The 17,448-nt window shown below is 41.1% G+C and overlaps 1 protein-coding gene across 14 annotated transcripts in view; it reads left to right on the top strand.

The window, feature by feature from the left end:
• Positions 1-17,448, top strand: part of LOC116674194 (microtubule-associated protein 2) — a 60,558-nt gene that overhangs the window by 24,729 nt on the left and 18,381 nt on the right. For 11 of the 14 annotated variants that reach the window (XM_032506740.1, XM_032506736.1, XM_032506739.1 and 8 more), the window contains 2 exons: positions 9,534-9,602; positions 16,757-16,933. In XM_032506740.1, coding sequence (XP_032362631.1) covers positions 16,795-16,933 — 139 coding nt within the window. In that variant the 5' untranslated portion in view covers positions 9,534-9,602; positions 16,757-16,794. Of the gene's footprint in view, positions 1-8,479; positions 8,503-9,533; positions 9,603-16,756; positions 16,934-17,448 lie in introns of those variants that run through there. The other 3 variants (XM_032506733.1, XM_032506734.1, XM_032506743.1) reach the window with 3 other exon arrangements.

Here is a 17,448-nt window from a genome sequence, read left to right as displayed (position 1 = left end):
CCGAGGTCGCTGCTTGGAAGGCTGCTGTTGCTGTTGGTTAACCAACTGTTGGGCAAAGCCCGTGGGAGACAGAGACATTGTTTTGGAGTTGCCCTTGATTCCAACTGCTGTTTGTCAGCAATGCATTTGAAATGTAATGGAGCCTAATGTGACAAAGATGTGACGCCTACTCCTCCATCTGCCAGTTAGAAACAAATCTCAAACTAAAACTTTGTAGTTCAATCCTGCAATGCACACATGTTATCATGTTGCATTATGAGGATCGTAGGATCCAGTGTTTTTGGAGATTGGCCACACCTTAGAATATTTAGACTTCTTTAGCTTAGATTTTGAACACAGTTAAAAAAAATCAGCACCCCTGAAAGTATACAACATGTTTAAAAGTGCAATTAAAATTACTGTGTTTCTGAGAGAGATTGTATATAGCCTACAGTATATGCTAACCCTCTTTTAGAATACATTGATACAAGGGCTCTGACTATATGCAGTATGAAACCGAAATTGTTGTGTTGCGTTGTGAGAAGGCAGAATTGTAACACACCTCTTCCAACTCCCCGAGTTATCCTTCCAGTCCAGATCCAGTGCTACCACATCTTTAAATTACTATTAGTATTAGTCTTTTTTATTATAATTTTTTAATGCTAACGGAGGTGTAACGTTATGAATGGCCGCTGTTCTGATTCGAGTGCCTGGGTCTGTTTCCTGACAGTTCAGTAAACTGCCGTTAGAGTCCTTAGCGCCGGAGTTAAGTGCTGACCGGGCTGGCTGCTAGCTGGCTGGGGGCTAACTGTGGATGTGTCCCTGGCCCGGGGCTGTAATGACAGTGGACGGTTGCTAGCTGGCTGGGGGCTGACTGTGGATGTGTCTCCGGCCCGGGGCTATAATGATAGTGGACGGTTGCTAGCTGGTTGGGGGCTGACTGGATGTGTCCCCGGCCCGGCTCTGTAATGATAGTGGACGGTTGCTAGCTGGCTGGGGGCTGACTGTGGATGTGTCCCCGGGGCTATAATGATAGTGGACGGTTGCTAGCTGGCTGGGGGCTGACTGTGGATGTGTCCCCGGGGCTGTAATGATAGTGGATGGTTGCTAGCTGGCTGGGGGCTGACTGTGGATGTGTCCCCGGGGCTATAATGATAGTGGATGGCTGCTAGCTGGCTGGGGGCTGACTGTGGATGTGTCCCCGGCCCGGGGCTGTAATGATAGTGGATGGCTGCTAGCTGGCTGGGGGCTAACTGTGGATGTGTCCCCGGACCGGGCCTGTTGTCAGCTCTCATCCCGACTGAAGCCTTGCAGCACCGGGAGACTGAGGGAGACAGACAGGGGTGTGCTAGCTGGCTAAATTACCATTAGATTAGTCGTCTATCTATAAAGTTAACGTTACTCAATTGCGGGTTGGACGATGTCGTAATGTTATGTTATAGACCAAGCATTAGCTTTAGCTACTCGTCAACAGCACATTTTATAGTAGGCACCAAAGCACTTTTCCTCTTCTGTCCCCCCTACTGAAACGATTTTGTAAAAATTATTTTAAGGTACAAAAGAATCGAGGTTTGTATCGAATTGTGGGTCAAAAATCATGATATGAACCGAATCCTGGGTTTGGTGTAGCCCTAATTGATTCCTATGATAAATTGATACTAAAACTGGGTCCACTTAGCTTTTTGTTATGCTTACAACCCCATCTCATGGTGTGCATCAGCACAAGAAGTTGGTTGTTGCTTGTAGTGTAAATACTGAGACTGAAAAATCTGGAAAAATCAAGTAAGGGGGACTTTGAGTAAAGATTTTTTTTCTTTCAAATCTCTTAACCTAAGCAGCTGGTTGATCATCCAGCTGCCAAAAAAGGGGGTTTTAGCTCCATAATTGCAACGTATCTATAAACAAAATCTCTGCCAGTTTTTTGGCATTTGACCCTCTAAAAGATTTATTGTACTGATGTTATTTTCAGGGCAAACAAAGGAAAAGGGGAAATTCGGTCAAGTAAAAAAAACCCACCTCGCTTGAAAAATGCCTTAAGTTTCTTTGAAAATGCCCCTTGAGGTTGACTTGATGCACGTAAAGATGAGGAAGCCAAAAGACAGTGTGAAAAAAAAAGAAGCAGTTTTTTGGGGGCTTATCAGGAAATTTGTGAAGCTTAAAGCAGCCTTTTGAGGAAGCTTATGTGCACATAATAAAAAAAGAAAGGTTTTTTACTAAAGGGAAGTAGGGGTGGCAAACATCGATCAGCTATTGTTTCCCTTTTATGCGATACGAAAATCGTTCCTGATCCCCAATATCCTTTTTTTTTAAATAATTTTAATAAAAAGGAAATAAAAATAAAAATTCCGCCCCAGATTGCACTTCAGGGTCCTGAGGGGTGCCGAAGAGGAAAGGTTTTCAACATATTCGTTTCTTTTACATCCATGGTGAGAAGACAGCAGTTAATGGCCCAGCCACGTTTAAACCAAAATTGGACCATAGTTGCTTATGTTCGTTTTTAATTACATTTAAAATGTCTGGGAATGGGCTGTTTTTTCAACATTTTGAATGCAGGGGTTTGGGGAGCGAAAAAATTTACTTAAACTTTTTATAGCAAGTTAACCGTATTGGGATGTCTTAAGATTACCTAGCAAATATTTATTGTCCAGAATTTCTGATTGTATTCCTATCAAACCCTGTATGAATACCTGTTTCCCAACCCTAGGGGGAAGTGGGGATCCTTTCTAAAAACCAAAAAACCCACTTTTGGGTTTTGCTATGTCGGGAGAATAATATAAATTAAGGGGTTGGGGATCGAGAAGATTCCCCACTTCCTCAACGTTTTTTTTTGGAAAGCCTGAAAGGGTTTGGTTTAAAAAACGATATCGTTTTCCCAATTTAAAATGGGCAAATTTTGGGGTTTCGTAAGCGCCCTCGTTTTTTGTGTTCAGCATGGAGGCATAAGCGGCGCTCTAGCGTGGCTTTTTCATTGAAAGCCCAGGGGGAACGCAACCCACCATTAAACAAAAAAAAAATTTCCCTTATTTGGGAAAATAACATTTGACCCTTTCAACTCCACCCCTCAAAAAAATTGGGAAACGAGAATCAAATAAAATCCAAATGAGGCCCCAAACCCTTTTTAATAAAAAAAAAAAAAGTGCTCTATATATGAAATACAAAACCCTGAGGCATTTAACCCCAGTCCCGACCCCTTGTTTTCCCCCTCAGTCCACATCGGATCAACAGGGGGCCCCCAAAACCCCCAACATAGGGGGTTTTTAAAACTTTTAAAACAATTTTTGCATTTCACCCTTTGATGGGAAAGGTTTTAAAAACCCCCGGGCCCGCAGCTTGGGGCCCCCTTTTGGGGGCCGGCCTTTTTCCCATTTTTGCCGATTGATGAATGTTTGTGTGATGCTTTTTTTTGGGCCCCCAAAAAACCTCCTATATATAAAGAATAAGGCCGGCAACCCCCCCTTTTTTTACTCTTTAAATGCCAAAACTGTTTTCCTCGGGGGGACAAAGACCCCCAAACCTTTGGGCCCGCCGGTTTTTCATGAAGCATGAGGAAAAATGCTTCTGGCTGGCAAGGGGTTTTTAAACTTTTTAGATTCCCGGAGTGACGGCACCAAAGTTGGTTTTTACAAATTTTCGTTTAGACTGTTAAAATTGGAAACCAAGGTCTTCCTACTGTTTTTTTTTTTCCCCGTAAGATGGGCCGGGATACTGCAAGACATAATCTAAATTTAAAATGGTCTTTACGGGTCAAACACTAGATGTGTAAGGCGATGATAAAGGGTATTTAAGCAAAAATTTATAAGGTTTAATTTTTTCCCTTTTTATCTAACACGTCATCAAACCAAAATTTAAACCCTTATTCTAATGATTTCCTGAAAATAACTAAATGTGTACTAGTTACAGGGAAAATGGAGAAAAGGTTCTGCTGCTCCAATTTAATAAAAAAATGTTATAGTATCAAATCATAAGAGTTATCTCAAGACACTTTAAAGATAGAGTGGGTCTAGACCATACTTTATAATTTACAAAGACCCAACAGTTCCAGTAATTCCCCCAAGAGAGGAAAACTTCCTTTTAGGAAGAAACCTGGGACAGACCCAGGCTCTTGGTAGGCGGTGTATGACGGGGCCGGGTGGGGGGGGGTGATGAACAGTGGCAATAACTGTCACAATAACAGATAATGAAGCATGACTAGAAATAGTAGTTGTAGTAGTTCATGGCGCAGCAGGGCACTGCAGGGCATAGCAGGATGTAGCAGGGTACTGCAGGGCGTACTGCTCCAGTGCTCACAATGCCCTGCCCCCCCCCCTCCCCCCCCTCTTCAAACTGCTCATCTCTTCTCTATTGTTTCCTTTGGATAAATTAATGAGCCTCTTTCCTGGCAGAGTTTGGCTCATTCAGCCTCTCAGGCCACTCTGTACTCGGCACAGAGTGTGTGGAAGTGTGGAAAACAGTGTCCGCTCTGTCTCTTTCCACCTGTTAGATTGCACTGAGTTTGCAGTGTCCCCTGTTAAATAAAGGAGTTCAGGTCTACATGCAGCGTTGTGATAAGGAAAGGCAAAGTGAATCATAGATGCAATTACTCACCGGCTAACTTCGAGTGAAGTCGGTGATGAGAAAAGATAATGAGAAGCCACAAAATGCTTAACGCCATATCTGGAATGGTTATCAGATTTGGAAGAATAGGAATACATTAAGAAAATAAACGAAATAATGTTTTTTTAATCATATTTTGGACGTGAATATTCCTTACCTTGACTGCAACTCCTTGTGGCTTTGATGTAACATGAATTAACTTGAATGCGTTTTTGTGTCGGTTTCATGGAGGCATGCAGGGGCCCGAGGGAGTGTGCGTGCATGTTGGTCTTTGGGGAGAAGGAGGCTGTCTTTGTGAATTATGGATGAGGAAGTGGGGGCGATGGCCAAGTTGAAGTAAGAAGAAGAGGAGACCTCAAAGGAGAGATTCTGTCAAATGTACTGGCTGGTTGGACCAAAACATGCCACAAACACAGCATGGACAAATCACAGCAGCTTTAACAGCCACATTATTAACCCTTGTGTTGTCCTTCCGTCAAAATTGAAAAATCACCATTTTTTTATTTTTATAAATTAAATTTTTCTTACGTCTTTGTCCATTTTTGCAACACTTTGACGCTTTTTTTCAATGTTTTTCTCTTTTTTGACGTTTTCGACACTACGTAACACTAACTTATTAACTTTAGTTTTATAGTTATAGTCAATAAACCTCATTTATAGGAAATTAAACCTAAAGTTTGAGTTAGAAAAGCATGAAATTAGGAATTATTTAGACTAAAATTAAAGGAATGTATGTAATGGATAATCACAGACTGGAATTTGTCCAAATTTTTTTTTAAATAAATTTAAAATTGAATAAAATACCCCAACATTAACGAAAGTAGAGATTTGTACTTGCCAAAGAGCGTTGTGTGGAATCAATCGTGTTATTTTGGGTAATTAAAAAGAACACTGATATAGGAAAACATGTCAATTTGACCAGAGGACAACATGAGGGTTAACATACTGTACATTATGTCATTTTCTGGCACTAGTTTTCCTTTTAAAACACATTTATTATCTTTATTATTTAATTGAAATCAGTTTGTGGGTTTTAAGCACCCAAGAGATACTTTTATTTAAAATACAGGAATACTAAAAATAACACAATGATACTTACTTTTTAGCCTTTGGCTTGCTGTAGGAGTAGTTCTTGATTTTCAGGTGACATAATGCCACCTCTTGCAGCCATATTTGATTACCTTAGTAAAACTAGGACTACGTTTCTAAATACAGGCCTGTTGTGGTGTTGGAAATTCCTGGTTATGTCATGTTGTCATCGGGTGCTTTGCCTAACACGCTGTCTAGATAGCTAAGGTCGGAGGATTAGAATAGAAATTAGATAACAAAGATGGTGTCCATATATTTAGGAAATGCTTGACAGTGCTTTACCTACCGTCATCCTCTAATCACCAGGTTGGCAGTTCGATACCACAGCTCTGACACATTCTTGCCTTATGTGATGATCGATACAGCTTTCTTTTCTTTTATCTATGTTTTCTAAAAGCTGTGTATGGTCTGAAAATTGAGATTTGGATTATTAATTTGCAGGACCAGTCGTGTGACCGATTCCTGTAATGCGGATGGCACGGATCAATAAAAGTAAACCAGATCACTGTGGAAAATATCTTCCTGTGATGATGGGCTCATCCCCTCTATCTCTTCTGTTGGCTCGTTTCAGCAAAAGTTCAGCGAGGTTTATCGAGCCTTTTTTTTAAAAATAGGGCTGAGATTGGGATTAATTTCCTGTTCGCCTCGTCTCTGATGATGAAGTCAAATCTGTGGATTGGGTCAGCCTCTGACCTCCTTCCTCTATTTTTGACTCTTCCCTTTCCTCCATCTCTTCTCTCTCTTTGTCTTCCATTTGACATGTTGACCTCCCTCCTCCCAGGAGGAACATGCAGGTCAAGACAAGTACCAGACAACAAAAAATGCTGTTTTCTTCCTTTCCAGAGACTCAAGAGAAATTGCCTGTTTGTTCACCCGCCCATCCCTGACGACCCAGGGGATGTGCTACTGGAGGTTGATGATCATCTTGTGCAACTGATAAGATTTTCAAAACGTAAAAAAAAGAATTTTTTTTGAGTTTTGGATATTAGATAAGACAGATACTTTATGTTCAGACTGGCAGCGGTATGTAGAGGGTAGTTGTCGTTATTAGTGCAGTAATAAATAAGTAATTTGGGAACTGATCACAAAGAAGACACTTGTTTAAGGAATTCACTGATGAATTCCTTATTTCTGCCCAATTACAGTTAACTTGCATCAATTATTTAATTAGTTTTGTTTCCGAGATCACAAGTTCCAGTTGTGAATTAAGCATTTATTAAAAACGTGGGTGCAGTTTTGGAAGAACAAAAACAAAGATATAGAAGATTTCAGGTCAAATGCTGTATTAGAGAGGGATCATTTAGTGTGTCGGTTAAAAAGGTGGCTTAGAGTATAATGCTTCTATTTCATTCTCCTGATATTTTTGGCTTGTGTGGTAACTATGCATCTCTTTGTATCTTCTTCTATCGTTTTTGGCTAAGCTTCCCTCATTGGCTAGCCTTCCCCAGAAGAGACATCACTTCCTGTGTGACCCTACTCTTCTCTTACCCTTTATGTCTTGTTTTCTTTATTTCTGCAGACAAATAACAAATTTGAGGAAAAACAGTAACATTTGATCCAATTCCTTCAAATTAAAAGACCATCCAAGTAGTGGTTTTGCATGTTTAGTCGCTGTAAAACAAAGTCCATGTTTTCTTGTTGTCAACTTTATTTTACAAAGACTGAACAGAGTCCCTGAAGTGACGTGAGTGTTTTTTTCTCCATATTTCTGGTGCACACATTAAAAGCTCATTAGAAATGTTCAGTCATACACAAGAAACTTTTTGTAGTTTCTCTACAGTAGAGTCTGTGAATTCTCTATCAAGCCCCGCATCATTACTCTCCTTTCTAATAATCCAACTTTCTTCCTGCGTGCAAGAAAAATATTAATCAAACTGTCAAAACTGTCAAAAATCATACAGTTCTGGGAGAAATTGTAGGTATAATTTGATAATGTTAACTTAACAATGCAAGACTAAAAGTTTTCCGTAACATGTGAAACATGAAATTGCAATGATGAAAATGAGTTAACATGAAAAGCATGACCCCGCCATCACGTGTTACAGCATAAGCAAAACAAAATAGAATTCAGTGGGACAACAAAAAGGCTTTAACAAACTGTAAGAGTCCAATAGGGGGAAGAAAACATGATAACATAAAAGGTTCTAACATGGTAGGTGATAAACAATCTGACAAAATGATTACCCAAACTAAGTAACTAAGTTTCAATAAACCAATAAATATCCCGCAGGAGAAATTCTTGTCTTTACTCCTCTGTGAATTCTGTTTTTTTTTTTTTTTTTTTTCACCCCAGGCCTCTGTGTCTGTCTCTTCTCCAATAAATCAACCTCCTTCCTGTTTGGAGAATCTCCGCTCAGCTCTCTCTCTACTTCATCCTCCATCTCTTTCTTTCTCTACCTAACAGCCTGCTTTGGCACCAACCCACCCCCCCCCCCCCCCCCCGACAATCCTTTCACACTGTTTTAATGTTAACAGGATGCTCTGTTTTCTACTCCTTACAGTCCCAAAGCAGCGTAAACGTGCAAATCTGTTTTCCTTCATGGCTGTCTTAAGCCTGAACTCATCCCCTGGCTCAGCCCCAGTGGAGCAATCCAAGACTTTCACAAATCTCAAAAACAGCTCCAAAGTGGAGTCCTTTAGCACACTTTATCACTTGTAATCGCAAAAAAATATAATCACTTTAATTTCTCTCTTTTTTTGTTAATATCATCCCTGTTGCCTTTGAAACTATCCTACTGACCTCTGTTTCTCTTTTTTATTTTAACTTTTTTTTATTTCAGGCTGTCTGTAGTCACCTTCATTCACCTTCATTCATTTTTCCACCTATTGTTTCTCAGCAAGGTTAGTGGTTCTTGGTACCTTTTGAGGGAGGAGGGTCTGGCTAGTCCACAAAGAATTCCTTGAAGGGTTTTTATTGGCATTTCTTTAAACCAATCACAATTGTCTCGGGCGCTGCTAGCTAAGTGACGGACGGAGCCACGGTGCCGCTGCAAAATTGTCTCGGGAAGGGACTTGTTTTGGTGGAACATGTGTATGTTCAAAACTAGTTTTAGTCGTGCAACAGAAAACTAGCTAGCTGTCTGGATTTACCCTGCAGAGATCTGAGGACCAGGTAACCATAGTCCTCAGAAATCCACCTTATCCTCTAACAAGAAAGCGAATAAGTCAATATCCCAAAATGTAGAACTATTACTTCAAGTTTGCATCTGTGCCTGAACAAAAACACAATACAGCTCTTTTTTGTAAAGATATTTCCAGCACTTAGATATGATGCCATCTTCACTTAGAGCATGCAACAAAATAAATTAAAAGATAAAAAGAAATGACAAGCAAATCATACATTTCTGAAGGGAAATTTGATAATGCGAACAATGGGAGTAAGGCCATTCATTTCAATATAAAACATGCAATTGCAATTAAATTAACACAACAAAATAAGCAAATTAACAAAATAAATGAACACAAAATGCATGACACAGTCCTGTGAAGACACTTATGATCACCCCAAAAAAAAAAAATTCAACATTTTTAATGTGAATGCACACACTCATGGACACTGAACAGACTACTCTCTGGTTTTGTTGTTGTGGACAGCCCTTCAGTGCGGCAGCTTAAAAGAGAGACGAGGCCACACTGAGGTTTGGATTAATGTTGCTGGCAGACTCAAGGTGACAGAGCTAAGCTGCTGTGCGCGTGCACGGCTCACGCACAGCTGTGTTTAACACAAGGCTGACACAAGAGCTAAATGGGTTTAGGCATTTGTCAAACCCAGTGATTTAACTCTTTCTATTTAATTTTGTAAGGAGGAATGTTGAACTGCAGTGTTGCACATTATTGATATCCTAACATGTATTCCCTCTTTCTTCATGCAGGTCTGAGCAGACACTTCAACTCAGCACCGGTCTTTTTAGTCCATCAGTGAAGACAGCTCTTCAAGTTAGGTAAGCTAATACAATTTTTTTTAAACAAACAAGAGTCTAGAGTCATCTCACACTTAAATAAGTTAGAAATCTCCATCTGAACCACTGCCAGATAGTACTATTTGCACCACATCTATTCATGACACTTCACACTCACTTTTCCCATGACTCATGGGACCTCTGGAGTCAGATCTAAGTGGCTGCACTCAGCCAGATGATTAGCTTGGCCGTCCATGGACGTCTAATAGAGGGGGGAATTATACTCTACAACATGTTGGACGGAAGAAGGGACGATTGTTTGGGTTGATGTCATGCAAGATATTTTTGACTGGCAAAAAAAGCAGTCATTAACTTGAAACTCGTGTTTTGACTGTTACGCTGGTCAAATGTGTGAGTCTCATGGCAGGAAATGAAATGGAAAAAAAAATATTCAGAGAAGTCTTTTGTTTGTGCGTGTCTATATTTAGCTCATGTTAACTATGTGTTTGCTCCCGATGGGTTGTGGGTTTAGCTTAGTGGATGCATTCGGGGGTGTCATTTAAAGGGTGTGTTTGTGTGTTTGCGTGTGGTTCATTTTTTCGGGTGTTTGTGCATGTGATCAGGTTGATTTGAGCAGGGTGTGTGTGAGCGTGTGCGTGTGTGTGTGTATGCTGGGCGTGGGCTGTGGACTGTCACCATTATCCTCACTGCCATGAAGGACACGTAATAATGTGAGACGGCGGGTGAGGGAGGACTCAGTGCTGTGTGTACATGTCACAGTCGTTGCTCTATATTTTTGGTTGGGACAATTACCAAGAATTATTATGCAGAAAAACTTTTTTTTTTTTTTCAATTCTGGTTGCCTGTGCTTTAACTTATGTATAATTATAAAAGAATGGTTTACAGTAATACGTATTTATCTCACATCTGCTCTAAATCACCTTTCGATCACACAGTGTGGGAGGGACCGAGACATCCTGTTTTATGACTTTTGTTGATGCATTTTGACTTTTTAAAGATGGCCCTCTTTTATTTATACTGTAGGTTTAGCCATGCTATGTTACTTCTCACGGTAACCGCCCATTTCTTCCCGACAAATTGCGGTTGCTAGTGCAGCAAAACAGTGATACACTTACATACCACCCCCATCAGCACCAGCCAAAAAAAATCTAAAAATGACATCAACAGCCCAACCAGCAACCAGCCATCAGTGTATTGATGGATTTAAATGACTTGGCGGCCATTTGTGTAAGTGCTGTTGGGAAAGACCCCTGGAGCTGCGCCTGGAGGATCGGGTGACCTATTTCAGGATCCATAACATGTTCAGAGTCCACTCTCAGCCAGCATCCTCTCCTGACCACCACCAGCCCCTCCCACTCCGGGGCTCAAATCACCATGGAACAGTGACATCACCGTTGGGCTGATGTGTGCCAGGAAGCATCTACTCCTCTGATGAGATTGAAGAATCTAACTAAAGAGAAGGGAAAAGCATGCGTGCCGGCAGTGAGAGGAGGGAATCAAATCTAAAGTTAGGACGCAGAAGAGACACAGCAGTCAGTTTGATTTAATAAAGCATATATCATCTTGAAGGAGGACAATTCATTGTGCAGACATACTTTACTCGGAAAACTCACTAAAAATCCAATGATACCAATCAAGTTCTCACAATGTGCCATTTGAAATATAAGCAATTTGATAAGCAAGTTGCTAAAGACTCAAGAAAGCACTATTGACTATAACTGCTGGGATCCTACTTGAGATCCATGTTTATGGTCATTTACTTAATCACTTACTGTATCTTTTACTGGAATTTAAGTAGTTCATTATGAATGAGATATAATGTTAATGTTGGGTAACTGTTGTTTGCAATCAAAACTATTTCATCTGGGTTTTATTTAGAAATGTAAGAGTCATACTGAAGTAGTTCTGAGTAAGAAACTTTGCTAACAGCTGATTGGATGTGACACACCGCAGCGTCATGGTGGCATGAAGGTCATAGAGGTCGTCTTATGATCACCTCGACACTTGCAGCAGACATCCTAAATATTCATTCCATCAGAAAAGATTGGATTTAAATCACACTTTATCAGTCCTGTGAATACGTGTCTTGCGGTCGGTAGATTCATGCTCAGATTCTAAAGACTGTGATCAAAGATGGGGAGGAATAACCAGTATGATAAGCACTTATTTAAAAGGAATACGACACACTCAATTTACGGAGTATACAAATTTGATAAGATGAGCACTATTTTTAATATTGTACAGATAGAAAGTCTAGCTTGCAAAAAGTTGATTTTAAGTCTGTTTTGCATGCTCACATCGCTAACTACGTTGGTTTTTCAGAAAATATATTCTAATGTTATGTCATTGTTATTGTCACAGTATCAGTGTTGCTTAATTCAGATGTTTGGGCGTGATGAGATATGTTTCTGAAAAGTAACGCCTTGTTAGTTCCCAGTGCACCAATACTGCTGTTATTACGGTATTTAATCTGCAAGGAGAGGAATCAGCCCTGCACATGGGCCTGTGTGTGTGTGTGTATGTGCCTGTGCGTGTGTGTGTGTGTGTGTGTGTGTGTGTGTGTGTGTGTGTGTGTGTGTGTTTGTGTGTGTGTCTTGCCTGTCATACTGCTGTTCATTATATACACAGTTCATTCACGCTTTAATGGCAGCGCTCATTATTGCCATGTCAATCCCCCACACGTTTTGCTGAGTCATCACAACATAATCCGCTGCTGCTGAGGAGGAAGCTGCTGGATTCTGGGTTGATTACAGGACAGGGCAACCTTGACCGTCCTGCTGTCCTCCTCAGGGCTACTGTTTAATGTGGCAGTTCGCCATCATCCACTGCAAAGTATTACACAGTGAGTGTTTACATGGCTTGTGATACTGACCCTAAGACTCTTTCACACCCAAAATGCCCTTCAGTGGAGCAACTAATATTTCAATGACAGGAAATATCACTTTCACGCCAACTTTGACTTTGGCGTGAAAGGTCAAAGGGAGGGGGTAGAGGAAGGAGGGTGTCTTAGAGAGGTCAAACATGCATAAATCATTGTCCTCACTGAGATAATAGTGGAACTGTCGTTTTAATAAATTATTAACTAACTAACTAATTTCAATAATGAAAATATGTTTTCCTGGATGTTTCCCCTTATGTGTTATGTGAGTAAAAGGAACTCAGGCAACGGATATATATAAAAAAAATATTGGTGTAAATGGCAAAACACAGCATTGCTCAAGAAATGTTTGGCCACATGGCCTCCACATTTGGATGCAGAAATAATATTCAGAGATAGAATTATACTGTTAACTGTCCAATCTACAATTGGGACGTGGAAAATCATACCTAAAGTTTGAGACCCCCCACCCCCACACACACACACACACACACACACACACACACACACACACACACTTGAGCGCTCCCACAGAGGATTAAGGCCAGGTTGGCCTACTGAGTCTGGCTGCCAGAGATTCCATCCTCCCTCCTAAATGGATGGTGGCATTCCGATGTGAAAGGCGCGATGAGTGACCCAGATTGGGGTGGGGCTGATGGAGGTGGGGGGGGGAGGCGCAGACGGGAGGGAAGTGAGGTCGGATTAGGGACGTGGGTGGGTGGAGTCGGTAAAGAAGGGGGATGCTGCGGCTGGAAGGTAGTGCGAAGTGCGAAGTGCAGCGGGGGGGGGGGGGGTCATGAGAGTGTGAGACGACGGTGTTGAAAGACAAAAGAAAAGAGGGGAGAAAAGAGAAGTCGGTCAAGCCTCAAGCCTGCTGCCCGCTCTCTTGTCCCATGCTGGCATGTTCAATTTAAGAAATCAATCCCAAAATGCAATGTAATTTGACAGTGCTTTTTTTTGACTCCCAGTGCAGTTGATTTAACCCTTTGAAGATTGGGACATTGTGATGATTCACATGCTGTGCACTTAGGGGCTTACTGCTGGGGTTCTTGCCTTTCGGAGAGTGTCAAAGTCAAACAGCCTTCAATAGTCTGAGATTCTCTAAAGGATATTGCTAAAACCTGGTTTCTAATAACGTGTCACATCTTAAGTGTAGGTGGTTTTGGTTTGATTCAGTGCAGACCTGACCTGTTGTTACCCTAAATGGCACCTTAGACCACTTCTTGTCTGCAGTTGAGCCACATCAGTCTAGAGTATATCTAGTTTTTCATTTTTGTCAGATACCCACAAAGCTAATTGCTAACCGCTGTTTCAGTGTTATATTTGGAAAGATGCCCATTATATACTTTTTCATTTTCTTTTTAACACAATAAGCTAAAAGGGAGCCGAGGGAGAGGGCGATGTCAGATCGTGTTAACCGCAAGAAGATGACAAGGTGTGCTTGAAAGGCAAGGTCCTGAAGGGGGGTGAACCCAGACATCAGTAGAGAAATAAAGAATTTGGCACTGCATTGGGATCTAACAGGACAGGTGTTGCTACTACTGTAACTCACAACCAATGCTACCAGTTTGTCTTCCACTTTCATCCACTTTGTATTAAAATGTCAGTGGTTTTTAGTATTTTACACGCTGCTGGTAGGGGAGTCAAAAACATCAACACAGCAAACAAGCCAACAAATAATACAAGAGGTTTTTGAAGTCTATCTAGACCCCTGGGGTGTAGTGCTGTGCACGCCTTTTCCTCCGCCTTTAAGAGCCTGTTCATCTCATGTTTATGTAAACAGCCAATGTGTATGTCATCCTTTGTAGGGACAATACATAAATGCAAAATGTGGCGTGACATTACCAAAACAGCAGCTGAAAGCAGGTAAATGCAACTCTAAACCACCATCAGCACAATCTGGCTGTCCCCGCACCAGTTTTCTTCCTTCGCAGCTGGGACGAGACTGAGCCCTGGGCTGAGATTTTCAGCTTCAGACACTTTGGTCACACATCTTTAAGTGTCAGTAGGTCTTTCTCCTCCTCCCTCTCTCTCTCTCTCTCTCTCTCCTCTGATATTTCCATCTTCCCGCTGCAGCAGGCATTAGCCCCGATCACTGTGAGCCTGTCGTCATGCAGCGCTGCAGGGAAGGAGAGAGACTTAGAACGGAATGACGAGGGAAGAGGGAGTGAGAAAAAAGAGAACTGTAGGCTATTTCACAAAGTATGTATGTAGAGACATATTTTAGGAACTGAAGCTGCCAAGAATTTGACATGTCCCTGATTTATTTTTTTCTTAGCGGGGTTGAAAACAAATCAATAAGATATTGCATTTTAAAAGAATAGTGACATTTTGAAAGTTTTCTTGCTGAGTGTTAGAACTACATTAATTACTCTGCTGTTTGCACGAGCTGGGTTGCATTGCAGAGCACTTGAGACTTGAGACTGAATGGAAGACTAGATGGGAAGCGTGTCCTGTAGGGCTAAGATTCCTGGTTCATTATGTAGTCTTCTAGTTTTGTTTAGTTTAGTTAAGCATTGCTAAGATTTTAAATACTTTACTTTTTAATATGTATTTAAAGTTTGTTTTTTTTTACCTCAGCCGTCACCAAGATGTATTTCACAGGCAGTTTTTCCCATACATAAGTTCTACTTGTGTATATACCCTCACTATACATATATATATATATATATATATATATATATATATATATATATATATATATATATATATATATATATACCCTCTGTTAGAAGAGATTTTTATTCTCCATTGAGCATAATTTGAATTTAAATACTTTTCAATAGACAGAAGATGTGCCTGGGCATGCCTTTCTGCAGCATGAGGCAGATGGGTGTTATAAAGCTTGGTATGTTCCACATACATGTCTGTATGCTAAATATGTAACTTTTCAGCCGGTTAGCTTATCGCAACAGAATGGAAACAGAGACAGGATCTAGACTGGCTCTGTCACAATTTAGATCCGATTCATATTGATCAACTGCAAAGGTTTTCAAGCTCTGACTCTGGCTAGTGGATATGAGCTCATTTTAATTTAATACAATTTGGATGAAGATGTTTGCAAACTGATCAGCGTGACTCGAAAAATGTGAAATGCTGACGCAGGAGAGAGAGAAAGACGGTAGGAGAATCAGGATGAAAAAGACAAATGTAGACATATAGATGGTTGTGAAATGGAAAAGAAGCAACAAATATACATAAACTACTTTAAGCTTGACAAAAAGCTAATAGCTAAAGGACATAGTCTGAGAGAAAGAAGGGGATAGGACAAATGGAGGAAGAAAGGATGATTTGTTATGATGATATGAGCTGCAGCTGATAATGATGCAATTTATCTTGGCTGCTAGCAAGGGAGGGCCCCCTGCTAATCTTGTTTAAAAAGCAACATCATGTCTTTCCTCTAGAGGGAAAAAAGACATTTATGAGGGTGCATGCTTGATTAGAATGTAGATACATTGGTGGTGCGTACTTGATTGGGACAAACCTTTTGTCATTATAATTGGTGGATAAGAGCTTGTTGCTCTGCAGCGAAGGCAGTGAGAGCTGCAATAGGTGCTGCAGTCTGCCATCTTCTGTGTGTGTGTGCGTGTTTGTGTGGTGTGTGTGTGTGTGTGTGTGTGTGCGCAAAGCACTTGTTTGTCTGAATCGGACAAAACTGTCAAACCCATCTGCTGCCCCCCCCCCCCCCACAAGACCTGTTCAGGTTGCCATGGTAACAACCTCGTTGTCATTGGTGAGGGGATATGAAGGGTGTGTTTTCATCATTTGACAAGCTGCTTTCTGCAGTGCACCTTTACATTTTTATTTTTTTTCCCATATGCAAGATTTGTATAAATTCTATTTTAGATGCTATTTACTCATTTGTTTATTGTTGTGTTTTGGATTGAAGCTGGCCTCTTAAGCAGTAAAACATATGCCATTCAGGCAATACTTATATTAATAATGTAATCTCAGCCATAGACAGATGACGGTGTCATGCTCTACCTGTTATCAGAAACACACATTTGGAAGCCTTTGGGAGAAATAGAATAGAGTAGACACAGCACCTTCCTGTCTCAGCACGTGGAGGCTGAGACAAAGACCAGTTGACTGAGCCGGTGGAGGAACATTGTTGCAGCTCACTCCCTCTGGTGGCTGATTTGTGATCTTCTCCATGCAGTGGACATCCTGTGTCACTTAGCTGACATGACTCCTCTCTTATTCCTTATCATCTCTACATCAACCTCTTTCTTCTACATGCGCGAACTTCGTAATCATCTTTTTTTTTTTCTTCTTTCCCCACCACTTGCTCCAACAGGTTGACCTGTCCCCTCCCCGGTGTCCCAGCAGGCAGACATGGCAGACGGTCAGCAGCCAGACGAGCACTGGGCCTCAAACGGCCAGGAGAATGGAGAGAATGGCTACTCTGCCTACAGCTCTGCCTACAGGGAGAATGGATACCACGGTGGAGCAGCTGCACATCCTGGATCGACAGGTAGGATTGCGGACACAGTGTGTTTGTGAGTGTGCGTGTGTGTGTGTGTAAACACGTGCATGCAGCACCGGGTCAGTGGCATTGATTGGACTGCCTGCACATACTGCCAGATGGGTCTTGGTAAATGTGATTGGTTATGTGGTGCCCCAGGCAGGGGCAGCCAATCCCCAAAACGAAATGAGTACTGAACATGAACAATCGGCTGTAGCAATGCTAGTGAAGGTTGAAGGTCATTGCCGTGGTTCTTCAAGACGGTGTAGAGGGCATCTATATATTTTCTGTAAGTAGACCAGAAAGCTCAGTGACTCCTACTGTAGTATGAAATACTCCAAGCTTTGAGTAAAAATATTAGAATAGGAGGTATCTTGCAATGAAGCTGTTTTATTTTATAGTGGAGCATGAAGATGGTTGCCTTCCAGAAACATGCTTTTAAGGATTTCACAAAAACAATACATCATATTTAAAGTCTAAATTATGATAATGTGGTTGGATAAGGGTTTTACATCTCACTAATA

This window comes from Etheostoma spectabile, chromosome 24 (assembly GCF_008692095.1).
Source record: "Etheostoma spectabile isolate EspeVRDwgs_2016 chromosome 24, UIUC_Espe_1.0, whole genome shotgun sequence".
Taxonomy (NCBI): Eukaryota; Metazoa; Chordata; class Actinopteri; order Perciformes; family Percidae; genus Etheostoma; species Etheostoma spectabile.
Note: the sequence above shows the minus strand (reverse complement) of the source record. Positions and strands in the feature narration are given on the sequence as shown.